The 27405-nt window shown below is 38.7% G+C and overlaps 1 protein-coding gene across 6 annotated transcripts in view; it reads right to left on the bottom strand.

Moving 5' to 3' along the window:
- MEF2A (myocyte enhancer factor 2A) overlaps window positions 1–27405 on the bottom strand; it is a 95064-nt gene continuing 67659 nt past the window's right edge. For 4 of the 6 annotated variants that reach the window (XM_049811697.1, XM_049811702.1, XM_049811696.1 and 1 more), the window contains 5 exons: window positions 14150–14340; window positions 12469–12492; window positions 8666–8792; window positions 3029–3155; window positions 1–2515 (listed from right to left, as the gene is read on the bottom strand). In XM_049811697.1, the coding sequence (XP_049667654.1) occupies window positions 2140–2515; window positions 3029–3155; window positions 8666–8792; window positions 12469–12492; window positions 14150–14340 (845 nt within the window). In that variant the 3' untranslated portion in view covers window positions 1–2139. The remainder of the gene's footprint in view (window positions 2516–3028; window positions 3156–8665; window positions 8793–12468; window positions 12493–14149; window positions 14341–27405) is intronic. The other 2 variants (XM_049811699.1, XM_049811701.1) reach the window with 1 other exon arrangement.

Below are 27405 nucleotides of genomic sequence, written 5' to 3'. Positions count from 1 at the left end.
AAACCCCCCAAATTTAAAGCCCAAGCAAAAATGTAATGACTATCAGGGATAACTTTAAAGGGGACCAGATAATAAAACAGCACTGCAGGTAGTTTCCTCCCCAGAAGAAGAACTCCCAGCAGTAAGATTTAGTTTTTGGTTCCCCATACAGAAGCTTCGCAGGTGCAGGGAGAAGAGATGCACAGCGAGACCTGGAAAGAGACATGATTTCAACAAGGCAAGGACACGCCCCAAAGTGGAATGGGCTCCCCCAAACCTGGCTGCTCTAAGCCGGACTGGTCTGAGCGGGGCTGAGGAGTTGCAGGAGAGAGGAGACTGCCCTTGCTGTCCCTGCCCGTCCCTGACCACGCAGCCAGGCTCTGCAACTAAGATCACACTACCGAATCCAAGTCCACAACAAAACCTCCGAGCTAGGCCTTGCGAGACGATGGGGCTCTGGCTTCCTCGCTCTGCTTCAAGGAAGCAGCAAATTTACTTCTGTGGCTGGGGCTTTATCCCAAACCACTTACCAACTTAAAAAACCTTTTGTGCTCCTCTGATATGTGTTATTTCCCTATCATGAGAAATTAGGTCAAGTTTTTCCACTGGTTTTTTTTTTTTTTCTTCCTCCTCAGAAGAGGCAGCTTTAAAATGATGCCTTAAAATGTGTTGTAACAGATTTTTTATATTTATGCAGGATGAACTTAACACCGGATTTTTTTTTTTGCCACTTTGCTATTTATATACATATATATAAAATGTATAATGAAGCTTAACCATACAGCACAGAGATTACAATTTAACGGCACACATTCACCACCAGTGAGGGGGAAAACCCCTTTATACACCCTCTGAAAAATCTGGATAATAATATTAATAATAATTAAAATCCAAAGAAAGTACAGTATATTTAACAAAATAGTAAATATTAAACAGTGAATACTCTACTTAATAAGGACCTCGCCTTTTTTCAAGTTGGCGTCAATCCACAAAAATATACTTTTTAATCTGGTGAACGTACAATACATAGGTACTTACACCAAAGGTGATAATATATTTAGGATGCTATATACACAAAGAGTTTGGCTCAAATTTAAATTTACATATAAGTGTTCATGGCTTATTTTTCCCCCAAGGTTCCGCCTGCAAGTTTTTCCTTTTCATCTTTGAAAGCAAAAACTAGAAAGTCAAAATAAGATAAAACTATACTCTACAAAAAAGCTACAACATACAGCTTTGGCTTATATAAATAATTCATAGCAGAATGTGTTCAAAAGTACTGTATATAACTTTATATATAGTCTTCAATTCATTAGGGTATTGTTTTCTTTAATATAAAATATACATGAGCTAAAATCCGTTTCTATATTTTTCAAAGGTATGAACGTAAAAACAAATTTGTCAAACATATTCCAATTATAACTTAATATATTAATTTTATTTTGTTAATGTTCTATTTTCTAGGCTAATATTTTCTGAATATTTCATGCGAGTTCTCTATGTCTCTCTCTCACTCATTAAAAAAATCACTTCTTTGACCCAATACACTATTTTTTTTTTTTTTTGCACGTGCAAAACAGGGTTTTTGTTTTTGTATGTCTTATAGCATCAGCCCTTCTCCATGCACCCTCTGCAATAGAGACCCATGCCAGGTTGGGTAATATAAAGGTCATTTTATGTACAGTATTGCTTTCTTCTTCCTGCTTTTCTACTGCTCTGCTGCTACAAAGCATTATTTCTTAACTACAAGTAACCATACAGCTTGAATAAAAACACACAGGGACATTACTACAGGCGAGCCCTCTTGGTTTCTGCAATCTAGTGTGGTAGGATTACAATGCGGGTACAACGTTTCTTTGCAAAACAGGTTATATTATTAAAACAACAAGTCCAGGTAAGTGCCAGACTAGATCAATACCTACAGGATTGTTCTGTTACATTTTACCATGGGACATCTGCAGCTATACAAGAAGTTTGTCATAAGTGCCTGATGATTTTGTGTATGCTACACACACTCGCACATATATATGCATGTGAAGATATATATATGCATGTATGTATATACATATAAATATACTTATTTCATGTCCTTATTTATAAATTTAGATATGTCAGGACAGTTCATTTTGAGAACAAAACTGAAGAGGCAACACTGCAAGCTTATGTCACCCATGTGTCCATCCTCATTCGTTTTACCGATGGACTCTCTCTATCTTCTGAATTCGGTGGCCGTCCCAGCACGACAGGTGAATGGAAATCACTTCTCGGGTCTTCCCGATCGCTGCCATCGTAGGAGCTGCTGGAGCTGCTGAGACTGTCAACAGGAGAGCGACCCATTTCCTGCCGCGACTGCTGCTGCTGCTGCTGCTGCTGCCCTTGCTGCTGCCCTTGCTGCTGCTGCGGTTGTGGCTGCTGTTGCGGGAACCCAGAGGGAGTTACACGGTCCCGGGGAGGTGAAATTGGTTCAGATTTTATGTTGATGTTTTGGTTGGTATTAATGGATAAATTTGAACCCTGAGATAGCTGGCTGCCAGTACTGGGAAAAAGAAAACCAAAAGGCAGAAATAAGAAAACAAGAAAAAGGAAAAGAAAGTGACAATTCACATGCCTGTGTGATGGTGTGGCCTTGTGATTCAACACCCCCAAAACGAGCATGTAAATAAATACAACTTACTGAAGTGAAGAAACAAAGTTGAAAAAAGCATTAATTAAAAGGTCTGAACGCATTTACACAGGTTAAAACCAAAGTTAAATAGTTCCTGTTTCCAAACATTTAAGTTCATGACTCAGGTGACTCCCTTGCAAGAAGCTGGGCCTGCAGGGACACGGCTTGTCTGCTTGAGGACTGACCTGACAGAAGGGACAAACACCACGAAATACAAACGCTTTTGCAGCCAAGAAGCAAAACTTGAAAGGCAACGCACCACCACCAGCAGACAAGAAATTAAAACGGTCTTGCACTAAGTATTCCCTGGTGCAGATTATTCAGCTTGAAGTGGCAGAAGTTCCCGACGGGGTGCAGCACTGTAACGTTACCAGGTGTACTTACACAAGAGAGCTGAGGGCTGCTGGACCGAGATGGTGCTGTTGCCAGGCAGATACCTGCCCTAAGGACAGCATTCCTGGGGAGTTAAATCCCTGCAAGGCAGACAGGTCTGCACTAGTCAAGGAGTAATCTAAGAGGGAAAAACAAATAAACAAGAAAGTTCTTTATAATAGTTTTTATATATATATATACACACACACACACATATATAATTTTTTTATATATATGTGTGCGGACACACACACATGTATTTTTTATATATGTGTGTGCGGACACACACATGCATATAAATAGATGAGAATAAATGTAATATACGCACACACACGCAAATATAAAGGCTTTCTGCCCAAAACAAATAAAGGCAAGTGACCCTGAGGAGTCCAAAGGTGAAAACTTTGAAGTGTGGGAGCAGGGCTGGGGCTGGATGCCGCAGGGATGGTATGAGCAAAGTCACTGCAACTGGGAGCCTTAGTGACCCCCACTCATCCACTCCGTTTGTGCAGTCTTACTATAACATATCACATTCTCTCTCTCCCCGCAATAGTTGCACTCATTACTTCGTATCTGATTCAATTGTCATCTCTGTATCAAATAAACAAAAGAAACCTCTTTATTTAGACCAAAAAAATACTATTATGTAGAAATACAACTTAAAAGGATAATAGAAAATACAACATATTCCTCATCAACAGCCAATGGCCGGCTGTTAGGTTTGGCTAGGCTGTAGCACTTAGACAGCTCTCATGAAGTCATTTTCACTTTATCATTATCACTCCTGCTTTTCTTTCAGGTTTTAAAACAAAGCTGCAAACACTTCTCTGCTTTTAATTATTTTGTAATACAGCTTCCTTAAAATAATTTCTAGTCTCTTGAGAATGCCACAAAATGCTAGCAGCCAAACTTACTTTATACTGCCAGCAGATGAACCAAAAAATTCTGCTTAAGTAGGGTTTGTTTGGGGTTTTTTTCTTGTTTGTTGGGGTTTTTTTTTTGTTGGTTTGTTTGTTTAGTATTGTCCTAAAATGACAACACCATTGTGATTTATCTCTCTTGAGATAAGCTTTCTTGAACAATTTCGCCATTCCCATCCCATCCACCAGCTTGCTCGCTGCAGACAACCTCTAGGTTTCCTTTTTAACAGTCTACAAAGGAAGAGGAGCCCAGAGCCAGCAGGGTATCGGGCTCTTCAGAGATGCATCACTGCAAGAATCTTCCTCAAGACCTTGGGAATCCCAGCGGCATGCCAGCAGGTGAAGCTACTTAAGCTGCCTTTTTCTTTTGGTTTCATTTCCTCTCTGGTTGACATTTTTACTGGAACCCTGAAAAACCCTCACAAGTATTTCTGCCCAGATTCAGAAAGATTTTTCCCAAGCTGATGGATCCAAAGCCCTTCTGCAAGACTTCAAAAAAAACAAAAACAAAAACAAAAAACCAACCAAAACCACACCCTTCAATGACTAGGACATGCACTCGACCTTCAGAGCAGCCAGACCTATGACAACCCACCCGTGTAGCAAAAAAACACTTGACATGGATGTACTGTTCTGTGCCAATAGGATTTCTGTAAGAGGAAACCTGAAGAAAATGTTTATAGAAATTCAGTTTCCGTGTATTTTTTTTCTTTGCAATTATAGCTTTTATGACAATGGACAATTAACTTCTGGTACTTTAGACAGAATGTGTCTGATGACAGGGGTTTGAGGAGATTCTTTTCAAAGAATACAAATGCCACTATACAGTTAGCTGCACTATCACTTCCCTAAATAAAAAAGCAAGACATCTATTTCTATACATGAGTGACTTGATACAAGAGTTGTACAGACAGAAGACTGCCTTCTATGTGATGGAAACCATTACTGCTGTGACCCTAACAACAAGATACCTTTGAAGTTCACACCTCTGCAAAATAACTGACCTAAATCCAGTAATATAATTTATGGCTAGATACGCTCTGCTCAAGTGTAAGTTACTATTTAACTGATCTCTGTGGTTTTTGAATGTTTTTTAAAAATGCCTAGACTGTTTTAGAACAAGTAACTCTGTTCATTCTGGCCCCCTTCCTCTAGTAATCTGCAGTAAGAATACTTCGCCAGCAAAACGAGTTATATAAAATAGTGTATTTGTGCAAAACTGATATCCCATGTTTTAATTAAGGATCTAAGAGGTGAATCTATCCCTTCCATCCTTGAAAAAAAAAAAACCCTATCAATCCAGAAAAACAATTTAGGTATCTAAATTTTATCTTAGCCCTTGAACTGCGAAACTGAAATTGCTACGTAAGTGGTGACTACCCTAAGAATACCCAGATGACAATTTGGTTTCGACATCAAATTTCTTTTTGCAAATCCCCTGAAAGGCTCAATCTAATAGAAACAATTTTAAAGTGTCTGAAAAACACTAAAGGCTAAAAGCTTTTCACAAATCATTGCATTATCAGAGGAAATGGGCTGTTTTTTAAAAACCGTATCCCGTGGTAACAGCACCTGTCCATTGCATAGGACAGCAGTTTCAATCGTCTTTGCCGATTCCCGAGATTCAACTACAGCCCCTCTCATCTTTTTAATGTTTTAGTCATCAGCTTACAGGTTATTCTGGATGATGGACGTGCATAACAGTGCACTATCAGACTTCATGAGAGAATGAAGGGATTTGTCAGGTGACAGGTAAAACTCAGTGTGGGTCTTCTGAGCAGGGACCAGAACTACTTGTTTACTTTAAACAACCATTAAATGCACTATATAAACAATCTTTGTGGCAAGTATCAAACCAAGATCTGTATGTTCAGCAAATTCATACTTAAGCTTATAATCCAAAACAAGTCACCAAGCACAATTCTTTACTCTGCTCATTTTACTGTTATTGCAACCCCATCTTCTCCTTCATTCATGTCTTTAGACTTTAACCCCCCTCAGGGTAGCGATTATTTGCATACATTTTCAACAATTTAGTTGGGTGCTCCTGCAGTGTATTTACTGTTGCTGATGACTAAACGGTCCCTCTCAAAATGCAAACCTCACGCATGACAGTAACTGCCTGGGGCAGTGCCTCAGAGGCAAACCCATGTAGAAAGTGGCCCAAGGGTAGCAGATGTCAGTTAATGAGCACGTTAATACAGAAAGACCCGAGTTGTTTAGATGGAAGATGGCTACAAGTTTAAACTAAAAACTGTAGTGAAGACTTTCAAAGCTAGTAAAAGTAGAGAAAATGTATAAAATCCCATAGGGGGGTGGGGTGGGTGGGTGGGTGGATTATTATGAATGGATGGCTGCTCTATCTATTTCATCTTCCAACCTTACAGACTCCTGACAGCGCCCCTCCTTGCAGAAAACAAAGATTCCAAAACCTCTATATCACTCAGGTTGTGGTCATCTTCTACAAACCTTTAAGTTTTTTTTTATTTGTCCTGACCTTTGCACAAAAGAAAGAACATTAGGTCACTGATAATAGGCTAGTGCAGCGTTTTTTACCCTTTCTTAAATTTATTATCACAGAGGTGCCACCAGCGTTGCTGATGAGCTCAGCTTTGGGCAGTAGCAGCAGGTACATTTTGAAGCTGGCTGTAGCATGCTGTCTGACATTGGGGTAGCTCCTGATCTGTTCTCAGAGAAGCCACCCCTGTGACTCGCGTGTGTCCCCGTCCCCCTTCCCCCCTCCCACCACCAAAACCTTGCCACGTAAACCCAACACAGTGGCTCCTTAAGGAAAAATAATTTATTCCTTCCTAGTATGCCCTCCACTGCCTCCCAGGTTTCTGAGCATCTCATGCCTGCCAGCTACTTGTGTATAGCTATCAAAGTCTGTACAGGCCAAGTGAAAAGACGCTGCTGGGGAAATCTCCTCTGCTGGAGGCATGGATCTTCCCAGATTCATAGAAAGAAGAGAACACTACTCTCGGGCCCTTCTGTCTAGCCAGAGTTGATCAGCTATAAATGGAAGCTCTCCAGTGTAGCTCTGTTCCTAAGAGCTATTGTTGCAGAAGAGAGAAGTAAAATTTTTTTATTATTATTTTTTTTATAATTTGAAAGCCTACCAAATAAGACTTAAAGATTGCCAACACAATGGCTCCTCATTCAGAAGTTCCTGTTTTAACAAATTATAGCACTTGCATTTGAATGTCTTAACTAGACTTCATCTAAAAAACGGAACTGGGGAATTATTTCCTTTGTTTTCCTTTTTAGTTTTAACCAATAGCTATTTTAACTCTGACTTACAAAATTTATTGACACTTATCTGCAATGTAGTTTCTCTGCAGGTGCACTTGAAAATTAAACTGTGCATCACAGATCAATGGTAATCAACCAGACGCTACCAAGGCTGCAGCCTTTCAAGAAAATGATTACAAAAATTCCTTCACCAATTACATACATGGACTGTAACAAAACCTTAAGATTGAAATCAAAATTACTTCTATTTGTATGGAGACAAAGTAGGAAGCACCACATCATGAACTACTTTCCAAACCGGCAAACCAATTATCAGTTACATTACAAAATTCCTTGCATAACACCCATCTTGGATAAAAAGTAGTTTGAAGGTCCTTCAGATAATAGGGACTCACAAAGGTGAAATGCTGACAATGCCTCCTGTCACGGTTTAACCCCATCCAGCAACTAAGCACCACGCAGCTGCTCACTCACTCCCCCGCCACCCAGTGGGATGGGGGAGAAAATCGGGAAAAGAAGCAAAACCCACGGGTTGAGATAAGAACGGTTTAATAGAACAGAAAAGAAGAAACTGATAATGATAACACTAATAAAATGACAACAGCAATAATGAAAGGATTGGAATGTACAAATGATGCACAGTGCAATCGCTCACCACCCGCCGATCAACACCCAGTTAGTCCCCAAGTGGCGATCGCCCTCCCTCACTTCCCAGTTCCTACACTAGATGTGATGTCCCATGGTATGGAATACACCGTTGGCCAGTTTGGGTCAGCTGCCCTGGCTGTGTCCTGTGCCAACTTCTCGTGCCCCTCCAGCTTTCTCGCTGGCTGGGCATGAGAAGCTGAAAAATCCTTGACTTTAGACTAAACGCTACTTAGCAACAACTGAAAACATCAGTGTTATCAACATTCTTCGCATGCTGAACTCAAAACATAGCACTGCACCAGCTACTCGAAGACAGTTAACTCTATCCCAGCTGAAACCAGGACACCTGCCCATGAGTCCCCATCTCACTGTCGATAAAGAAAAGGAGAAGGCCCTGTCTGGGCTTTGTACATCTGGGCTTTTTTGTAAACTGAAAGCCCCAGCAGAATCTGATTTGCTCCTGGTGTTGGAACTGAGCAGAGCAGAATGAAAGAGACAGTATGCTCAGAAGTATCAACTAGTGCTTAAATGTGGGGCATTTCTGTTCTCAGATGGATAGCTTGAATACCACTGCTGTAAGCAATGCATTTTATTGTGTGTCTCTGTATTCAGCTGTGTACAACCTGACTGAAAGCTTCTTCCCGATAAAAGTCTCAACATTTACGCATTTTACAAACTAAAGGCTCATTTTTGATGAATAAAAGCCTTCATTTGAACTGAATATGAAAATACAGTGAAGTGTCATAGAAATGCAAATTTTCTGGGCTTACAAATCACAAAAGCCTTGTACATCTGACAAATCAAGCCACTTATTAAAAACAATGCTTACCAGTGTTGTAGGCAGTAGGCATGGCCGAATACACCAGTCCCTGTGGAGGCAAGCTTGGAGTTGTCACAGACACCACAGGGGTAGCAAGAGGCTGTGTAGACTGAGAACTACTTATCCTTTGGGTATTCTATAAATGATTAAAAACAACAACATGTCTTGTGATATCAGTTAGAACACTGGAAAATCAAGTGCTAATATAAAAATAGCATTCAATTAAAATGTGTTTCTTTGCTTTATTTTTTAGTTATGAATACATCCTTTTTGTTCAGGATAGATTTTCTAAACAAGCCAAAACATTTCAAGACAACCAAAATGATCTTGGCAAACTGAAATGAAAAATTAAGACGCACTGGTTACTTCCTGTGCATGCGGATTCCAATAGTGTTAGAGTTCTAGGACATTAAAATAAATGCAATTTCTTAGGGATATACACAACAATTCTCAGAAGTTCTTAAGTGATTTAAGAGGTTTTAGCCTTAATTTCTAAAGGGGTTTTAGTGCAGATGGGAAGGTGCAGTTCCACCAGAAAAGTCTCCCACTTCCCAGCTGTTTATCCAGTTTTCAAAATTTTAGCTGCCAGTTTTGACACTGTGCTGACTACACCTGTCCTGAAAGGAACACAGAGATCTTCTAAATTTGTGTTGATAAGACTGCAGTGATAAAATAATCTTGCTGTTCCCATGGTTCCTGAGAAACTGAGAGAGTACTTGTTATAATGCAGATAGGTTTCAAAGCAAATGACATCTGAGTGCACACAGAGCAACTGTGTTTTTTGAACAGGAAAAATAGCTAAAGTAGATTATCTAACTGTAGGCACAGCGTGGCTTTTTAATAACAGTCTGTCTTTCCCATATACCGGAATGAACATCTGTAGCAAATATATCACGCAAATTAAGCTCTTTAACCAAATCTGTTGTTTAGAAAATGTATTAAAAATGTGGTGAATACCACCAGACAGCAAAGCTGCTCTGTCACAGAATATACTACTCTTCATGGAGGCAACTTTAAATCTTTCTTCACAGTATGCAGTTCAACAAATTTGGCCATGCCAGATACTCTCAAGAACAGGAAATGCTACATGCTTTTATTTTCAAATAACAGAAACTTAGTTTTACCTACACAAGTCTTAGAAATACTAGAAGTAGTAGAAGTCTCTACACCCTGTATTTCTACATTCTTACAGAACCATTCCCGATTAGGGAAGCTGGATTTCAAACTGCTGGAAATATGTTTTTAAAGCAAGCCTCTCTCTACTTCTGAAAAAACATTTGCTACAATAGTAGCATTTTTTTCATCTCTTTGGTAAAGTTCCATTTCCTAGCTTTAAAAGATTGAAGCTACTACTACTTTTTCCTTATTTCAGACACGTATGTAAGTATTTCAGTATCTGCAGCACTTAATTTTCTTCTCCACTCTGATCTTGAGAGAGCTAGCAGTATTAAAAATTCATGATTCCCTTTATAATAACGGAATGAGCAGGTACAGAAACAGGGCTGTATTCAATTTTAAGCTTAAACCCATGAAGATGAATTGAGGGTTATCAATCCTTAGCTTGTATCTTTCTAATTTAAAGAAAAAAAGTATACCACAGCTACTATATTAAAATTAGCTACAACCTTCCACTGGCTGCTTCTGATCTCTGTTTTGTCTGTTGAAAGCCCACCTTTGAGCCTCGTAAGAATTTGGAGGCTCTTTGGCATTTGTTCAGCAGATAATACCCACTCTGCTTCAGAGCTCCCAGATTTTAAAGCTCTAAGTCACAGAGAAAGTCCCACTGATTTTCTGTGTAATTTATCCATTTAAATCACTTACGTACTTCTGAAAATCTCCACTAGACGAAGTTTATCTGGCATAAAGATATGTTATTAGAGCAGATTTTTTGTGTGTGTCAGGAATTGACCTTTTTCCAAAGCTTTCTTGGATGGCAGCCTATAAAGTTGGGATTACTGTATAATGGAAAAGTTAAGAGGAGTATACTGGGAAACAATCCAGACCAAAGGATTTCCCCATGGGATTTTTTCTTTTTTTTCTTTTTTTTTTTTTTTTTTGAGTGGCTAATAAAGGTGGTTTTCTGAGGTAATTTATTTCTGAATATAATTCCTGAACATACAGCCATACAAAGACACTAAGAAATACTTAGATGTGTCTAATATTTGTTGTACTTGGAGATTCAGCCAATGATTCATGACAAAATTTAATTAATTCTTTATTATTTTTTAAACTGGTGCAAGTGATAGCAGTAACAGGAAAAATTCAATATCTTTATTTCAAGCTATGCTACCGTTCTTACCCATTTTTCATATTCAGTGCTCAGTTCCAACTATACAGAATGAATGTTCACAGACATGGTTTGGAACTGCTTTCTAGCATTGGAATTAGCATCAGAAATTTGCATAATAAGAGACATAACGTTGCAGGTGTACTTCCTTTACCACGTTTGAGGAAGACACTACTGCATTTTCTTTGTGTGAGCTTTCTTCCCCTAACAGATGAGCCCAGTTTTTAAAACCACTAGAGGGACCACGCTCCATACAGTATCCATAAACCAACCTGCCACCATCAGCAAGCTGCATTATTTCACACTGCAAAGAACATAACAGTTTTTTAGCAGGCAAGAATACCTTAATTCAAGGGCTTTTGCATTGATTCCAATTGCAATGATATTTTGATTAAGTGTTTTTGCGTTGAATTAAAGCTTTACTACTTGCACTGGAAACCAGACACTTCTCTATAAAGGGGAGAAGAACATGCATGATAGCCGTTTAACTGCTCAATTAGCAAATCATTCCAATAAACCACAAAAACTTCAATACTGACTTCCAAAAGTAATTTCCCCTTACTTTTGTAAATCTATTGCCAACATTTAAGATAAAAATTAACCAACAGCATGCATTCCTGAAGAAGTTTATCTAAACCACTACATTGCATGCTTTCATGCAATTAAGAGCCTCATATTAGCAACAGGTCCATGTTCAAAAATGAATCAAGGTATATAAAAAGGCAGGCTTCTTTGTGTATCTTTACAATTGCACTTGGATGCAGCATCTTCTGCATGGTTTGTGCTACAGCAGCTAAACAATTTGCGAATTGCTCTGAAAATAAGTTATAAATTATTTTAGCCTTACGTTATTTTCCAAACAGAATGCCAAATGTTAAAACCTTTTGGAAAAAATAGAGAAAACACAAATCCCAAGAGTTTCCTTTCAAAAGCAGAATATCTTTCCACTGGAAAATGGTAGAATTATTCGTTTGCAATTCTTTATTCCTTTTGGTAAACAGGGAACACCCCTGTGGTTTGATAATCTCACGCAAGATGAAATAATTCTAAACTCCAAAAAGGTGACCTCACCAGCAATGATGTAATCTCCTTGAAAATAAGAGAAGTAATACAGGGCTTGTGTTCCAATCTGAAGAACTTAAGTGAAGCCACTTTCTAAAAATATTCCACTAACATAGGGGATGATGTGGTTATTTATATTTTACATAAAAGACAGTAAATATCCTACACACATGGACAGTTACTCTGTAAGGCTCTTTTCCAATGTTCCCTCCAAGAAAACCAGAAATATTTTCAGGAAAAGAAAAAAAAATAGAAGTCTACAAATGGAAAGCACTAGACTTTGGATGTGTTTTCAACTTGAATTGGTTGGGTTTTGAGTTTGATAAAACAAATGTATTTTCATCTGCTACCAAGGGAACACTGGAATTATTTATTATACGTAATGAAACTACAGTTAAAAAGCTGTAGTAAAAGACATTTTCAGCATCTTGCTCCCTCTCATCAAACAGTAGCCCAAACTCACCAACTCCAATTCATCCTCCTCCGACTGTACTCAGCAAACAAGAGGGATAACACAGTTACTAAAAATAGCATTGCTTTCAAAGTGAAAAAAAAGTCATGCTTATGCTTCAGGATTTTTATTTATTTTCATTAATAATGTGAATTTGCCACCTGATTCTGTAAATAATATGACTAAGAAGTGTAATACTTGACATAATTTGGGTCAATTAGAAAATACCGTACTGAAAGAACACATGCTTTGGCAAAATTAGTGCAGAAAGAGCTTAGTAAAAACAAGGACACAGCTACACGTTGACAATACATGTAGATACAGAGCATGGCAGTTTCTGGATGGACTGATCTAATAAACATCCAGCTTAGTAACAGAATATTTTTTCACATACAACCATCATACCATCCCAGCACCTCTACTCTGAAATCTCTTTCCAATTGCCTCAAAAAGACAGACAAAACCTAAATTGAATATTATGTTGTTCTTAACAATAGTAAATAGGTACTCTACACTACTAACATTAGAACAACAGCATTAACAAGATCCTCCTCTTGTATATATTTCTAATTAATTCAAAAGTGTAATTTTCACTTTAATCATCAGCCAGCCTATTTCCTATGTCTTCTACACTTCAGTGTTCCTAGAAAAACCTAGAACTTCAAGAATCATTACTCTGAGAATAATTACAGGTTTTGTTACTTGGATTCATTTTGTATTATTCATCATGAATACCAGTAACAAATGTAAGCACTTGTGGTATTTTAAAAACAAATAAGAACTATACAGAGTACTTGTATTGTTTATATCCTGCTCCTCTTGGTTATGGTTCATTCTTCCATATACAGAAAACGTACACACAGATATTTAAAATTTCTACATGACAGTGAAAGACTAAGACTAAAGGATCTGACCAACCAAATTAAAGGAAAAATTGAGTAACTCTTCCTGAAAGACCTGTTTTGCTCTCAATGCTGTGGTTGCCTCATGCCTGACACGAAACTCATGCGCTATTCCAAATCTAGGCTGAACAAACATTACTACCAACATGCCAAACTGCACAGTGGTATTGAAAAGTACACAAATAGGGACTGAACCTGATCCTCATTACTCTCTCATGCCTTCACTGGAGACATGACATCTACCATAGGACACACGAGGTTGCATTCCAGCACACCACATCAAACAAGCATTTCTCTCAGACCATCATTACCACTGAAGCCACATTTTACATCCCACAACAATTACGACCCAGGAAAAACAGGTACAAAGTGTGCTTTAGGGCATGTTAATAGAGTTCACATCACCAATAACATCAGCCATTCCTCCACAGAATGTTGCATAACCTTTTTTAAAGCCTACATCCTCCAAACCAACAAAGTTCTTTGTACCAAGTCAGTGAGATGTCAACTGAAAACAACAAAATCCCAATCTATGTCTCTAGGATTGCACTCAACCACATTTAGGTCAGACTGCTATTTTACACTTTAAAAAAAAGAAAAATCCTTACAAATTTAACTTCTCCCAAGGTATCAACTTATAACTTAGATTTTCATTGGTAAAATTTCAGAATACAAACACCTTTCTATTTCTGTAAGCTACAATAAGCAGATGAGATAGCTTCTCCCTGTCTATGTGGACAGAACACTTCATTTTTACAAACCCAGTCACAGAACAAATGTTTTTAACTTACCAGTGGTGGCATCATACCCTTGCTGGAGGGTGGGATGACAACACGGAGGTCAGGTTTGCGATTGTTCATTCCAAGATTACCTCCTCCAGGTGGAGGCGGAGACTTTGTAGGCATGACTTTGCCTAAGCCATTCCCACCACCAGTAGTTCCGAGCAGACTTGGTGAAGCTCGAGAATTCACAAACCCATTTCCTGAAAAAGGAAACACAAATGTACTCTAAGACTGAAGAGAAGTAGCAATACAAAATCTTGGTGCACATGTACAAATTACAAAATACTTCCAACGACAAACTTCTCACAAGAAGCACGGTATTGAATAATCGAACAAACAAAAACCACTTTCACCAGAAGATCAATATGTAAAGGTAGTATCACCTCAAGGGCATGCTGTGGCAGCTTAAACGCTGAGAAGAGCATATTGCCAAAGAACTGTTTCTAATAACATCTGTTGTTTTTTTATTTTGCTCTTTGAAGCTCCTGCAGACTGAGCTTGCAAAAAAAGTGTGTGCTTTTGCACAACCCCACTTCATCCCTACAGAACATGAACTATACTGAATTGTTGCCTGTGAGAATAAAAAGATCAGCTCTTAAAGTCTCTCTTTCTAAAACATATTCTTCAAATATCTTCAAGATCTGCAGGACTCCAGTATCTATTCCCTAATAAAATTAATCTCACTCTCAAGGATACATACTGTCTGATTATTATATTGAGCAACAATGAGGGGAAAAAATCCTTTTCCTGCAAATTCATTCCAAGCTCTGGACACAGATATACACATCATTTACGCCCATCGATTTCACAGGTCTTTCTCTGCCTTACTCTTGATACTCATTCTAAATAGAATTAGACAAGCCAAAGCTTACAGGTCCCAGCTTCAGCACGGAAATCACCAAAAGTTGAATATGCTCAAGATACAGGCCTTAGCTTACACTCAAAATAGATCAGAAAAAAGTAACAAGAGAGTAAAACGGTTAAGTGTCTAGTATGCTATTTTCCTGTACTGGCAAAAGCACCAATCATGTTAACCAAAATATAGTTCTCAAAAAAAATTTTAAAGCCACATTCCAATGATTTTATCATATTTATAGCAATGATTCCCAAAACACACACACACCTTATTCAGCTGCAAATGAAAAAAAAAAATTAAGCAAGGGGGATTTCACAACAGGGAACCCTATACTCACACTACAGAACTTGTGTATGTGTGTGTATAAATAAATACAATTCATAGTTAAGATTATGTTTATACTAACATTGCAGTTCTGAAAGCAGCCTTTATAGTCACAATTCAGGGAAAAGTCTATTACACAAAGTTCACTGTGTGGGAAATTCTCTTCTAATAGCCTGTAGAGCCACACCGGCATAAATTTTGTATTATTATACTAATTTGAAGAGGCCCCTATGCCCAATCCAATTTTATTAGATTAAATACATATTAATCTAAAAGCAATTAAAATAAGAAAGTTGTCAGTGTCACATTCTACCTTCTTTAGCAAAATTTTTAATGCTTTTAAAAGCTTAGCAGGAATGAGGAACAATAACATATATCAAAACAGCACAACACTTCATGAAGGTGACTGGTACAGCTAAGATACTTATCAAGTGTATGTTGAGAACCTAGGTGTGAATTCACCAGGATGCTAATGAAGGAGCCTCCTCCATTACTACTGATCCTTGTTACATGGTGGGGGAACTGCCAAATGCAATCCTCACCTTTTCCCTGTCCACCATAAATGGAACACTACATATTGTTTTATCAATTTAGAAATGGAAAAAGCAAAGATTAATCTAAGAATTATAACAACGCTCTTGTGCTGATCTGAAGATGTTGAACAAAGGTCTTTTGGAAATAAAGTTCTTGCTAAATATTTTTAAAGAAAAAAATTGTAACTAGGTAGAACTTGCTTAGGTGTTGTGGGCTTTTGGAGAATGCATATTCCAAATTACAGTCACAAAAATTGTAAGTCCTCTCTACCAAGTTACTCGGAAGAAGAACTATTTTAAATGGGGGCCTGAGCAATGACAAGCCTTTGAACAAATTAAGCAGGAGATTGTTCATGCAGTAGCTCTCGGGCCAGTCCGGACAGGACAAGATATTAAAAATGTGCTCTACACTGCGGCTGGGGAGAATGGCCCTACCTGGAGCCTTTGGCAGAAAGCACCTGGGGAGACGCGAGGCCGACCTCTGGGGTTTTGAAGTCAGGGATATCGAGGATCTGAGGCTCACTATACTCCAACTGAAAAAGAGATCTTGGCAGCATATGAAGGAGTTCAAGCCGCCTCAGAAGTGGCTGGTACTGAAACACAGCTCCTCTTAGCACCCCGACTGCCAGTGCTGGGCTGGATGTTCAAAGGGAAAGTTTCCTCTACACTTCACGCGACTGACGCCACGTGGAGTGAGTCGATCGCACTGATCACACAGCGGGCTCGCATAGGAAACCCCAGTCGCCCAGGAATGTTAGAAGTGATCACGGACTGGCCAGAAGGCAAAGACTTGGGAATGTTGCCAGAGGAGGAGGTGACACGGGCTGAAGAGGCCCCGCTGTATAATAAACTGCCAGAAAATGAGAGGCAATATGCCCTGTTCACTGATAGGTCCTTTCGCATTGTGGGAAAACATCGGAGGTGGAAGGCTGCTGTATGGAGTCCTACACGACTACTCGCAGAAACTGCTGAAGGAGAAGGTGAATCGAGTCAGTTTGCAGAGGTAAAAGCCATCCAGCTAGCGTTAGACATTGCTGAAAGAGAAAAGTGGCCAGTGCTCTATCTCTATACTGACTCATAGATGGTGGCAAAAGCCCTAGGGGGGTGGCTACAGCAATGGAAGAAGGGCAACTGGCAGCGCAGAGGTAAACCCATCTGGGCTGCCGCATTGTGGCAAGATATTGCTGTTCAGACAGAGAAGCTAGTGGTAAAAGTACATCATGTAGATGCTCGTGTGCCCAAGAGTTGAGCCACTGAAGAACATCAAAACAACCAGCAGGCAGATCAAGCCGCCAAGACTGAAGTGTCTCAGGTGGACCTGGACTGGCAACGTAGAGGTGAGCTATTTATGGTTCAGTGGGCCCACGATACCTCAGGCCATCAGGGAAGAGATGGGCTCGAGATCGAGGGGTGGACTTGACCATGGACACTATCGCACAGGTCATCCATGAATGTGAAACATGTGCTGCAATTAAGCAAGCCAAGCGGCAAAAACCCCTGTCGCATGGAGGACGATGGCTGAAATATAAACAGTGGGAGGCCTGGCAGATTGACTATATCACACTCCCACGAACACACCAAGGCAAGTGCCATGTGCTTACAATGGTGGAAGCAACCACTGGATGGCTGGAAACATACCCTGTGTCCCATGCCACTGCCCAGAACACTATCCTGGGCCTTGAAGAGAAAATTTTATGGCAACACGGCACCCCAGAAAGAATCGAGTCGGACAACGGGACTCACTTCCGAAACAACCTCGTAGACACCTGGGCCAAAGAATATGGCATTGAGTGGGTATATCACATCCCTTATCACGCACCGGCCTCTGGAAAAATTGAACGATACAATGGACTGCTGAAAACTACATTGAGAGCGATGGGGGGCGGAACTTTCAAACATTGGGATACACATTTAACAAAAGCCACCTGGCTAGTTAATACTAGAGGATCTGCCAATCAGGCTGGCCCCGCCCAACCAAGAGTTCCACATACTGTAGAAGGGGATAAAGTCCCTGTAGTGCGCATGAGGAGTATGTTAGGAAAGACAGTCTGGGTTAGTCCTCCCTCAAGCAGAGGCAAACCCATTCAAGGGGTTGTTTTTTGCTCAAGGACCTGGGTACACCTGGTGGGTGATGCAAAAGGACGGGAAAGTTTGATGTATACCTCAGGGAGATTTGATTTTGGGAGAGAATAGCCAGTGAATTGGGCTGTAGGATATTTAATTGCTAAATAACCTGCCAATGCATGTCATTGTATCTATAGTGTCTATATGCCATATCAAGGGTATTATTGTAAGAATTATTCGAATGACTACAGAATGGACTTTTGAAACTGAGCCAAGTACAACAGCGATAGAACTTGAACTGGCACCCAGCAATTTCCTCAAGATCAACATCTTCGACCTGCAGACCAAGGACAAGAGTTGCACCAACTGTACTAGCCACAAGTTCTATAGACAACATACAACAACCCAACATCTCACCATCTCTCTCTTATCCTGAAGAACTGTTAAAACAGATAGAGCCCCAAAATTGATGGACACATTGGAGGGATAGCCCATAGGCTAAAGGAACACCGTGTGTGTGTGTGCGCGCGCGCGAGGTCGGGGCGGGGGGGGAGTCCATATACTTATATAAAAGACAAGGAAAGTAGTAGTGGTTGATTGGAAAAAAATGTAAGATCTGGGCATGATGTAGATGGTATAGAATAAGGGGTGGATAATGTCCTGGGTTCAGCTGGGATAGAGTTAATTTTTACAGGAACCTGGGAGGTGGGGGCATAGCCGGGGCAGCTGACCTGGACTAGCCAAGGAGCTATTCCATACCATGTGACATCCTGCCCAGTATATAAATGGGGAGCGGGCCGGGGGTGGGGGTGGGGTGGGGTGGGGGGGGTGGTCTCTGTTTTCGGTGGGGGAGGTGGCAGAGCGTCGGGTCCCAGGTGGTGAGCACTTACACTGTGCATCACTCTTTTTGTATACTTTTTCATTAGTACGTTGTTGTAATTTTTCTTTGTGTTTGTCCCAGTAAATTGCCTTTATCTCAACCGTCGAGGTTCCAGTTTCTTTTCCTTTTCTCTCCTCCGTCTCCTCCCCATCCCACCGGAGGGGGGCGGAGGAGTGAGCGAGCGGCTGCGTGGTCCTTTGTTACCGGCTGGGCTGAAACCACGACAGAATTATAACAACGCTCTTGTGCTGATCTGAATGAAGATGTTTAACAAAGGTCTTTTGGAAATAAAGTTCTTGCTAAATATTTTTAAAGAAAAACATTGTAACTAGGTAGAACTTAGTGGAATTTGCAACCACAGTATTCTTGTTCACATATTGATGAGCAGTAAATTCACAACTTTAAAGCCAGGATTTCAAATTCTGGATTTACTTTCTTTGTGGATTTCCTACTGTGCCAAAAGCCTGACCATACGTGGATGATCTGATATGTCCCTTGAGTTTTTCAAGGTTAGCAGAGCAAGGAGGAGTTACTCCAATTTAGTACTTTCCTGAAGCAGTTGTATGGGAGATATGGGAATACATTTTCTGAGGATCTACCGTTTAACTCAGAAGTTACAGGGGAAAGAAGGAACACAGCAGAAAGAAGAAAAAGCTTTTTATGTCAGCATTCTTCCTTCTGTATTAAAAACCACAGCAAATACTCATTTCATGATTAAAGTATCTACATTCCTCAGCTGAAAAGAGCAGACTTTATTGGGATTCTTCTAGGTTAGTGATAAAATTTAGTTACAGAGGCAGAAAAGTTGGGCTGGAGCTAAGAATACCTACCAGAGCTAAATATACTATTGACTGGTAGGAGAAAACTAGCCACAGCTAGGTCACACAGAAAAACAAACCAGCCAAAAAAGAGACATTAAATTCTGTGTTACCCCTAAGGTTCCTGAAACTGTGAAACAGTTTTCATAGAAGCATGGTTTTGTTAAATACAATTATGCATCAATACCTATCCATTATAAATGAGTGTAAACATTAGACAGCCTATACAGCATCAGATTGCAAGAGAAATCTTGCACAATGGACAGAATAAAAATGAAGTGGATTCAAAAACAGATGTGAAGGAGGAAAAAATCATTAGGAAATAGTGTAATTTTCATCAAATTGTATCTAAAAAATGGTTACAGTTTCTTCCATTTTCAGCAAAAAATGCCAGAACATTTAAAGAACTTACTGTTATAAAAAAGTAAGTCTGGGCTTTAATCTAATAACACATAGCGTTTTACTACTCACTAGGCTGTCAGTGTTACCTTTTATCTGCCAAAGTTGTGGTGTTCTGAGTTGAATTTCAGAACAATAACACTTTGTATAAACAATGGAGTTCCGTATAGCATTTCAGTCTATCCTATGATACCATTTCCTGTCCTCTGTTTTCAAGTATTTCAGTAGCTCGTGTGTTAAATCTGGACAGTGTCTTTCTTCCACACCCAATACAGTCACTTCCTGCAGCCCTTATTAGAAGGCTCTGCCAATCCTTCAGAAGCATTTCATGCTTTTAGCGGTGTTGTCAAAAACAAAATCCTTGCCATTGCCTTCTCTGCACAGTATCATTCAGCAGCAGGACAGAGTCAAAGCATTTGTGCTGACAAAAGGCTGAGTATTTCTTAAAATGAGTGTTTAGAAAAAATATATTAAGAACAGGAGAAAAAAAATGTCGTTAAGTGTGCAGTACTATGGGTATTAATCCAATAGCAGCCCTTTGTTATAAATAGCAAACATTGAACATGTAGCAAACACTAGAGTATCTATAGTGATTATTTGACGAATCATATGCTTGGGGCTGCAGTAAGACTGTAGAGTATTTGTTTTTAATATGAAACTTAAAGCCTTTTTTCCTGTTAATAATCTAGTAAGAAAATCAAATTGTAAGTTAAGAGTGAAAGGGTAACTAAAAGCATGGTATTTCTTAGGGTAAGGTCAGGAGCCAGAAAAAGATAATGATTACAGGATGATGCAACTATACGGCAGCTTGCCAAACTGAGGCTTTAAGAACCCCATAAATTCTACTTACTATTTTGTCTAATACAGAAATCGTATCTACCCTTCCCACTATAGATCTTCTCTGAAGACAATTACTTTATGTTTAAAAACACTATCAAACTGGAAAATGGAAACAGAATATGAAATCCTATGTAAGCGTAAAATAAGACTACTGTTTTTACTTCCATTGGAAGAGTTTTATTTAACTCTAATTCTTTAAAACAGAAAGCACGTTCAAAACACTTATTTGGAAAACATACACCAATGCAAAGATTATAAGCTCTCAGTTACATGAATCTTATTTTAATTAGATTTTATGATAACAAACATTGCCAATGTACATTAGCCTACCTCTTGTTCAGTCAGAAAATGTTTACTTTTGAAGTGACTTCTTTTCTGAAGCTAAATGTTAAAACACAGCCATTTTAACAACTGTGTATTCTGCCTTCAGAAATGTATTACAGCTTAATCTCATTTATCGTCCTGCAGCCCAAGACATAGCATTCAATTACATGAGCCAGACTCATATTTCACTATATAAATCACATCAGCTGAAACAATGAACACACGTGGCTGGAAAGTACTCCATGTACTTATTACTACTCAAGGAATAAATTATAGTCATTGGTGCCATTAATCTTTTCTTGTGGTTCACCTTTGGAGAAACTGAACAGTTACACAGAGTTTTGGAAAATAATTGTGGGCAAGCAGCTAAGCAATATAGGATGAAGCAAAAATAAGAATGGTAGTGAATAAATATTTATGCCTCAAATGACATCATACAACCCAACAAATGTCACATAATTAGAAGTAAACTGAAAACTGTGCTTGCAACAAGCCATCAATTCACTATGCATCTAGAAGACCAGATAAAAATCTATTGAAGAAAAACATTTACATGTAGCACTGGGGCAGGGTAGGGTATAGGGGGAGAAACGTATTGCAAGTAAATACAATAGCATTTCTATGTGCATTAGTTGCTCGGTTTATTTACTTTTTTTTGGTAATATGATAGCTTTAAGTGGAAATGAAAAAAAAAAAAAAACAACAACCAAACAAACAACACCCACCCCCCCCACCCCCCGCCCAAAAAAACCAGCATATGCTGTTCATACCATTTTCAGCTTTGCACAGAAATCACTGCTGATTCTAGCATCACTTCAAAAAGCTTAAGTTCTCTGACAGCTTGGGAAAGAATTTACTATAACATCCCAAGGAAGCTGAAATAAATGTATTTCCACTGATCTTTACAAATCAATACTTCAGATAATACTATAATTAGAATTAAAATATACCTTTGACAGTAATATAAGATTTTGAAACATGTCTAACATTTCTCAGGCAGTACTTTAGATACTGAAATGTAGCAAAGAGAAATACACATGGCAGTATCAAGGGAATGCTTACTCATGTTACAGAACTAAAAAACCCCATCACTTCCCAGGTTGCTGGAGAATTTTTTTTGCCTAAAGCTACATACAAGGAGAGACAATTTTCAAAGATATTTAGAATTTAAATGGGTCTTCTTCAAGACCAGGGTTATTATTCAGAATGCAGCAGCAAACCTAAAAGAAAGGCATACTGCTTCTGTATCTAAATGTTATTCAACTTCGTGTGAAACATTAGCAGTGACAATTGATCCCTCTTAGGTCTTTTGTCAACTACAGAGTTTACAGGTAATGAAATCAGAGTTCTACTTTCTCAACTTGCTGATGTCTACGTATCTATACAAAGCCAACGTAAAGAATGGATGACAGAAGTGATATGTTTAGAACATCTGAGTATGTGTGGTGGTGTATCCTGGGCAAGGTGACATTATATAAAAGTTGAGACTTCACACAGATATGCTGCAATACTTCAATCCAGATAGGAGATTAATAATTTGTTATACATGTGGCAAATTCTAATTGGAATTGTCTTGTACCTCTTAGTAAATCAGAAATTACAGGAAGATAATAAACTCAAAACAATATATGAAATTTCAACTGAATTCTAAGGGTAGTTCAGGGGTTGAACTGACCACATGTGGATGGATGGTTTCCAAGGAGAGATTGCTACAATTAAAAAAAACAACAACAACCACCACCACCACCCCAAATGCTTTTTTCTACCAGCATGTTTTTCATGCTGGTTTCAGCCAGTCATTTCTTGTGAGCTGATGTAATCAGAGGAGGATGGATGGATCAGACTTCCTTACATGCTGACATCTAGCAAAAGAAAAGGGGTCAGCTTGCACCCTGTGAAACAGCCGGTCTGCAGTCCACTTTCAGTACTCCTTTTCCTTGAGGACAGCTTGGAAGCTCTAAGAGTAAATAGGCTCCTCTCAGTGTTCTTCAGGCATCCTTCAACATTTTCCTTGGAGAAGGATGAAACTAACTGTTGTATTTACCTGCATCATCTTAAAAATCAGAATGAGGTAAAACATTATGCCAACGCTACTGACATTACCGAGTAAGAACCTTTGTCCACTGCATTTAGCATCATTTGAACATACCTTCTTAAGTCAAAGCCCTTTCAATACAAGCTAGGAAGTGAGAAGCTCTGTCTAGTGAAAGACTACCCACGACAGATACTACCTGTCTCACTGAAGAGCAAGTATAGCAGATTAAAAATACCACCAGTAACACATAACCTTAAGTAGGAATATGCTCAAGGTTTACAGCTGCTTGCCTAAGGTGGTCATCTACAACAACAGTGCCAATCTTTTTAGCTGATTTGGATGATACAGGCTGGTGAGTTTGAGAGTGGGGGTGGAAGGAGAAGAAAGTCTGTTTTCTTAAGGAAGAAGCTGATAGCATCAATCCAGCTTCAAGCAAAATTCCTGCAAGAGGTATGTTTTTCCAGAGTTAGTTGGATACTTCTCATTGAGGTGTCTCTCATTTAATAAAACAACATGAATAGAAAGGTATGCACAGAGAGCTGTTTTGTTATTGAAGCCTTCTGGTGTACTCTTAAGAATTGCAGCATATTAGCCACTTGACTCAGACTTGTGAAAGATCAAGCCGAAAGATTCTTTTATCCTCAGACATGCAGAAAAAGCTATCCCAATCAGGCAAGCCCTTAGGATGAAGGGAAACATTTACAGGTGTGGCCTTTCACAGTTCTCTGTCTTGATCCCTTTCTGGCAATATACAAGCAGTTTGCAGGTGCATGCAAGCTGACAGCTGCACTTCTGCATAATCCTTCCTGAGGCCAGGATAAAAGACCACACATGATCTAGATTTGCTCTTAATAGAGATCCAATAGCTCACAAGACAACAGTTTTTCAAGCAGGTATATCCTTCAGCTCTACTCCAAAGAAATTCAGTATTCGTTAAGTTACTTCACATTCTCAGAATCTGAAGATTAGTGAGGACTTTAGAGAAAATACAGCTCTGGAACAAAAAGGAGAAATTCAGTATTTAAAAAGACTAGATCTTTCTCATCCATTCTCCTGATGATAAAATTGTGAAGAGGAAAGATAATTTCCCAGAAGATTAAATGGGTCCATAATCTGCATCTGACCAGAAGAGCTACTTCACTGACAAAGAAATGTATAGACAGATAATACTGTGTCCTTGCAAGATCATAAAAAACATCCACCTCCAACAAGTTCAAAATCACCTAAGACTGGGGAGCACTTAGGGAACTAATCTTAGTCCAAGGTCTCAGCATTTATGGTTTTCATGCAGTCTTGGCAATGAAAACCAGCTCAGGTCCTTTGCATGGTTCTAGCTCAATGCTGTATGCGAAAGGTATGGAAGAAAAAGTAGAGATTGGGTAACAGTGGTACTTCTTTTGAGCCTTTCTGATTCTCAGGAGTCCTCAAGGATGGGACAACTTCACTGGAAGTGCACTTCACTAGCAACCTCTGGATGATTCGAGGTATAATACCGAATCTACTGGAACACACTGAAGCAGACCTCCTTATGACAAATTTGAAGGTGATCCACCCACCAAGTCCTTTCAGTTCAAAGTAAAGGAAAACTCTCCCCGGTATTTGGGTACTCGGAGCAAGTGAGGCTATACTTTGCCTAATGAGAATCCATAGCCTTTTGAAAGCAGTAATATAGACATGCAGCACGTGTTCAAGCCATGATGATGTTGACAACGAATAGCAAATTGTACACATCCTGCTGACATGAGATTCTTGAAGTGTGTTAAATGCCCATCACAAACTGAACAGGGTTTAACACTGACCAGGGGCAACAGTATCATGAAAATTCTAGCTCCAAAACATTTGATCTAATTAATAGAAAAAATAAATTAGCTCAAAAGCAAACACTGTTACAATGCCAGACATTTTCCTCCTCTCAAAACTGATATACTTGCCAAGTAAAAATTTTCAGCAAATGTTTTTTATGTGGTGGGTAAAATTTTAAAAATATTACAAAATAAAAATGCTTTTTCAAGAGTTATGACAGCTGCATGTGAAGCAAGCTCTCAGTATTATAAAATGATCACAAAATTTTCTGTTCTAGACATAAAAAACCACCTACCAATCTTTGCTACAATGCACAGATATTTTTATTCAACGTTATTTTCCACAGAAAAACTGTTAGGTTGGCAGATTGACTGCTAAAGCAAATCATATCTATTCCAATCAAGTTACACAGGACTTGAGAAAAAGACTCATGTGAACTAAATATGAGCCATTTTATGAGCCATTTTATGCAACATCTTTCTTTGAACCGAGTCTCAACTCTGCAAGATAACCTTTACTTGCTTTTTACTCAGAGATAATGGCGTATAAGTATCTTTCAAAGAAATGAGAACAAGATCTCAAATGCTCAAAACTTCATAATGTTGAGTAAGACTTCGGTTTTTCCTTTGTCTATAAGGAAATACCTGGGAATATGGGTATGCCAGTACTCCATCTTTATCTTTGACATCTCTCCTACAAATTGTGAGCTGCAAATTTGACACATGAACTTTCACAACTATATCCATAGGAGAATTCTCCATTCCTGAGAAGTTTAAAAGAAAAAATTGAAATCTAAAAGAAGAAAAAATATTTTTAAAAGCAAATTCTCCAGTAAATGTAGCAAGAAACTAAAACCATTGTTGTCTGCAGATATAATTAACTTGATATACACACTTTAACAGCAGCTGTCAAGCTCAAATTGGCAAGTTAGCAGATTTACTCAATCTGGTTATGTATGGTTTCTCAATTTTCAATTCAGGTTACTGTGCACCTGACAGTATTTAAAAGAAGCCATGCCATGTCCTAGTAGAAAGTAGAGCTCTGACCACTCAGGGTACTCTGTGGCTTAATATCCTGGTGTTAACTAGGTATTTGAATTTCACTAGAGGTGCTTCTTATAGACCTTCCACTGTTCTTGTATAGCCACAACACACACTTGTATGAAAAATCTTTCTAGAAATGAGTGGGTATAACATTTTTGGGTGCGATGTTCTGGAAAATAAGAGATAAGTGGTACATTTTGACTTTTCACAAACTATTAATAAGTGCAACAAGGAAAACATTTTACTGCATTAAATATGTTCACCAAGCTGCTGTAACTGGGTATTTCTACAGTTTAATAGTCTATAGCAAGTGCTGTAAACAACTGTTGTATTTGCTTATTGAAAGAAGGAGTCTTAAATCTGAGGCTGCTGTTACTGAAGCTTGATTTTGGAAGAGAGGCCTGAAACAGCCAGATAATAAACTTATTTAGTCTGACTTGAGAAATACTTTGGAAATCAACAGCTGACCTCCACGCTTTCTAAAAATAGTCATCTTTTTTTCAACTGAGGAACTTTCCTCTATTTAAAATCTTGCTTACCTGATGGAAACCACACTTCAATATTTCATATCTTTACTGCACATATACAAAGAAGAGTGGAAAGTCAATCCTGTGCTTTTTGCCTTGTAGTTGCAGCATTTTTTATTCATAAATTCAACTGCCTGACTTTATCTTCAGAGAACTTTTTCCCAGTTGCCACACTAAGTAGCCAGTGGGCAAATACTGAAAGGTCAACAGTTGCTTCTCTAATACCTTGCTATGAACACATACTGAGGAGTTATGTGTATTTGCAAAATTGACCTTCAGTCACCAAGACATCTAAAGGAATGGAAGGAACATGAAGGAAGTGGGTGAACTGTCATTTATTTTGTCTTTCTGTGGCCTGATAAATTTCAGTGGCTGCCTGCCCTCTATCAGAGTACTAAATTTTGTTTAGGGGAGACAAAATATTATTTAAATGAAAAAGTGCTATCATATCTTTTTACTGAAGACCAAAAAAATACTGTGAATTTGATTTTTGGCAAGATCTCTCATTTGTTTTTGAAAGAAATTCTGATCATCTTCCAAAATTAAGAGAGAACCTAGCTATCAGCTTCCAAGATTTATTGCTTTCTTTGTATAACTGCTAGAAAATGATTAGCAAGATACACATGGCAATACAAACAATACAGTCTGTATCTTCTTCATTTTGATTGGCACCACAACCAGTATGAACATCCAGGTCTTGTGAATACTAAAGTTGAGAACACAGCTGAGTTATCTTTAGTGTAATAGTTTAGTAAGCACAGTCAATTTCATACAAAGAAAGAAATATGGCAAACATAAGATCTCTTCAGAGTGCTGAAA

This window comes from Accipiter gentilis, chromosome 10 (genome assembly GCF_929443795.1).
Source record: "Accipiter gentilis chromosome 10, bAccGen1.1, whole genome shotgun sequence".
Taxonomy (NCBI): domain Eukaryota; kingdom Metazoa; phylum Chordata; class Aves; order Accipitriformes; family Accipitridae; genus Astur; species Astur gentilis.
Note: the sequence above shows the minus strand (reverse complement) of the source record. Positions and strands in the feature narration are given on the sequence as shown.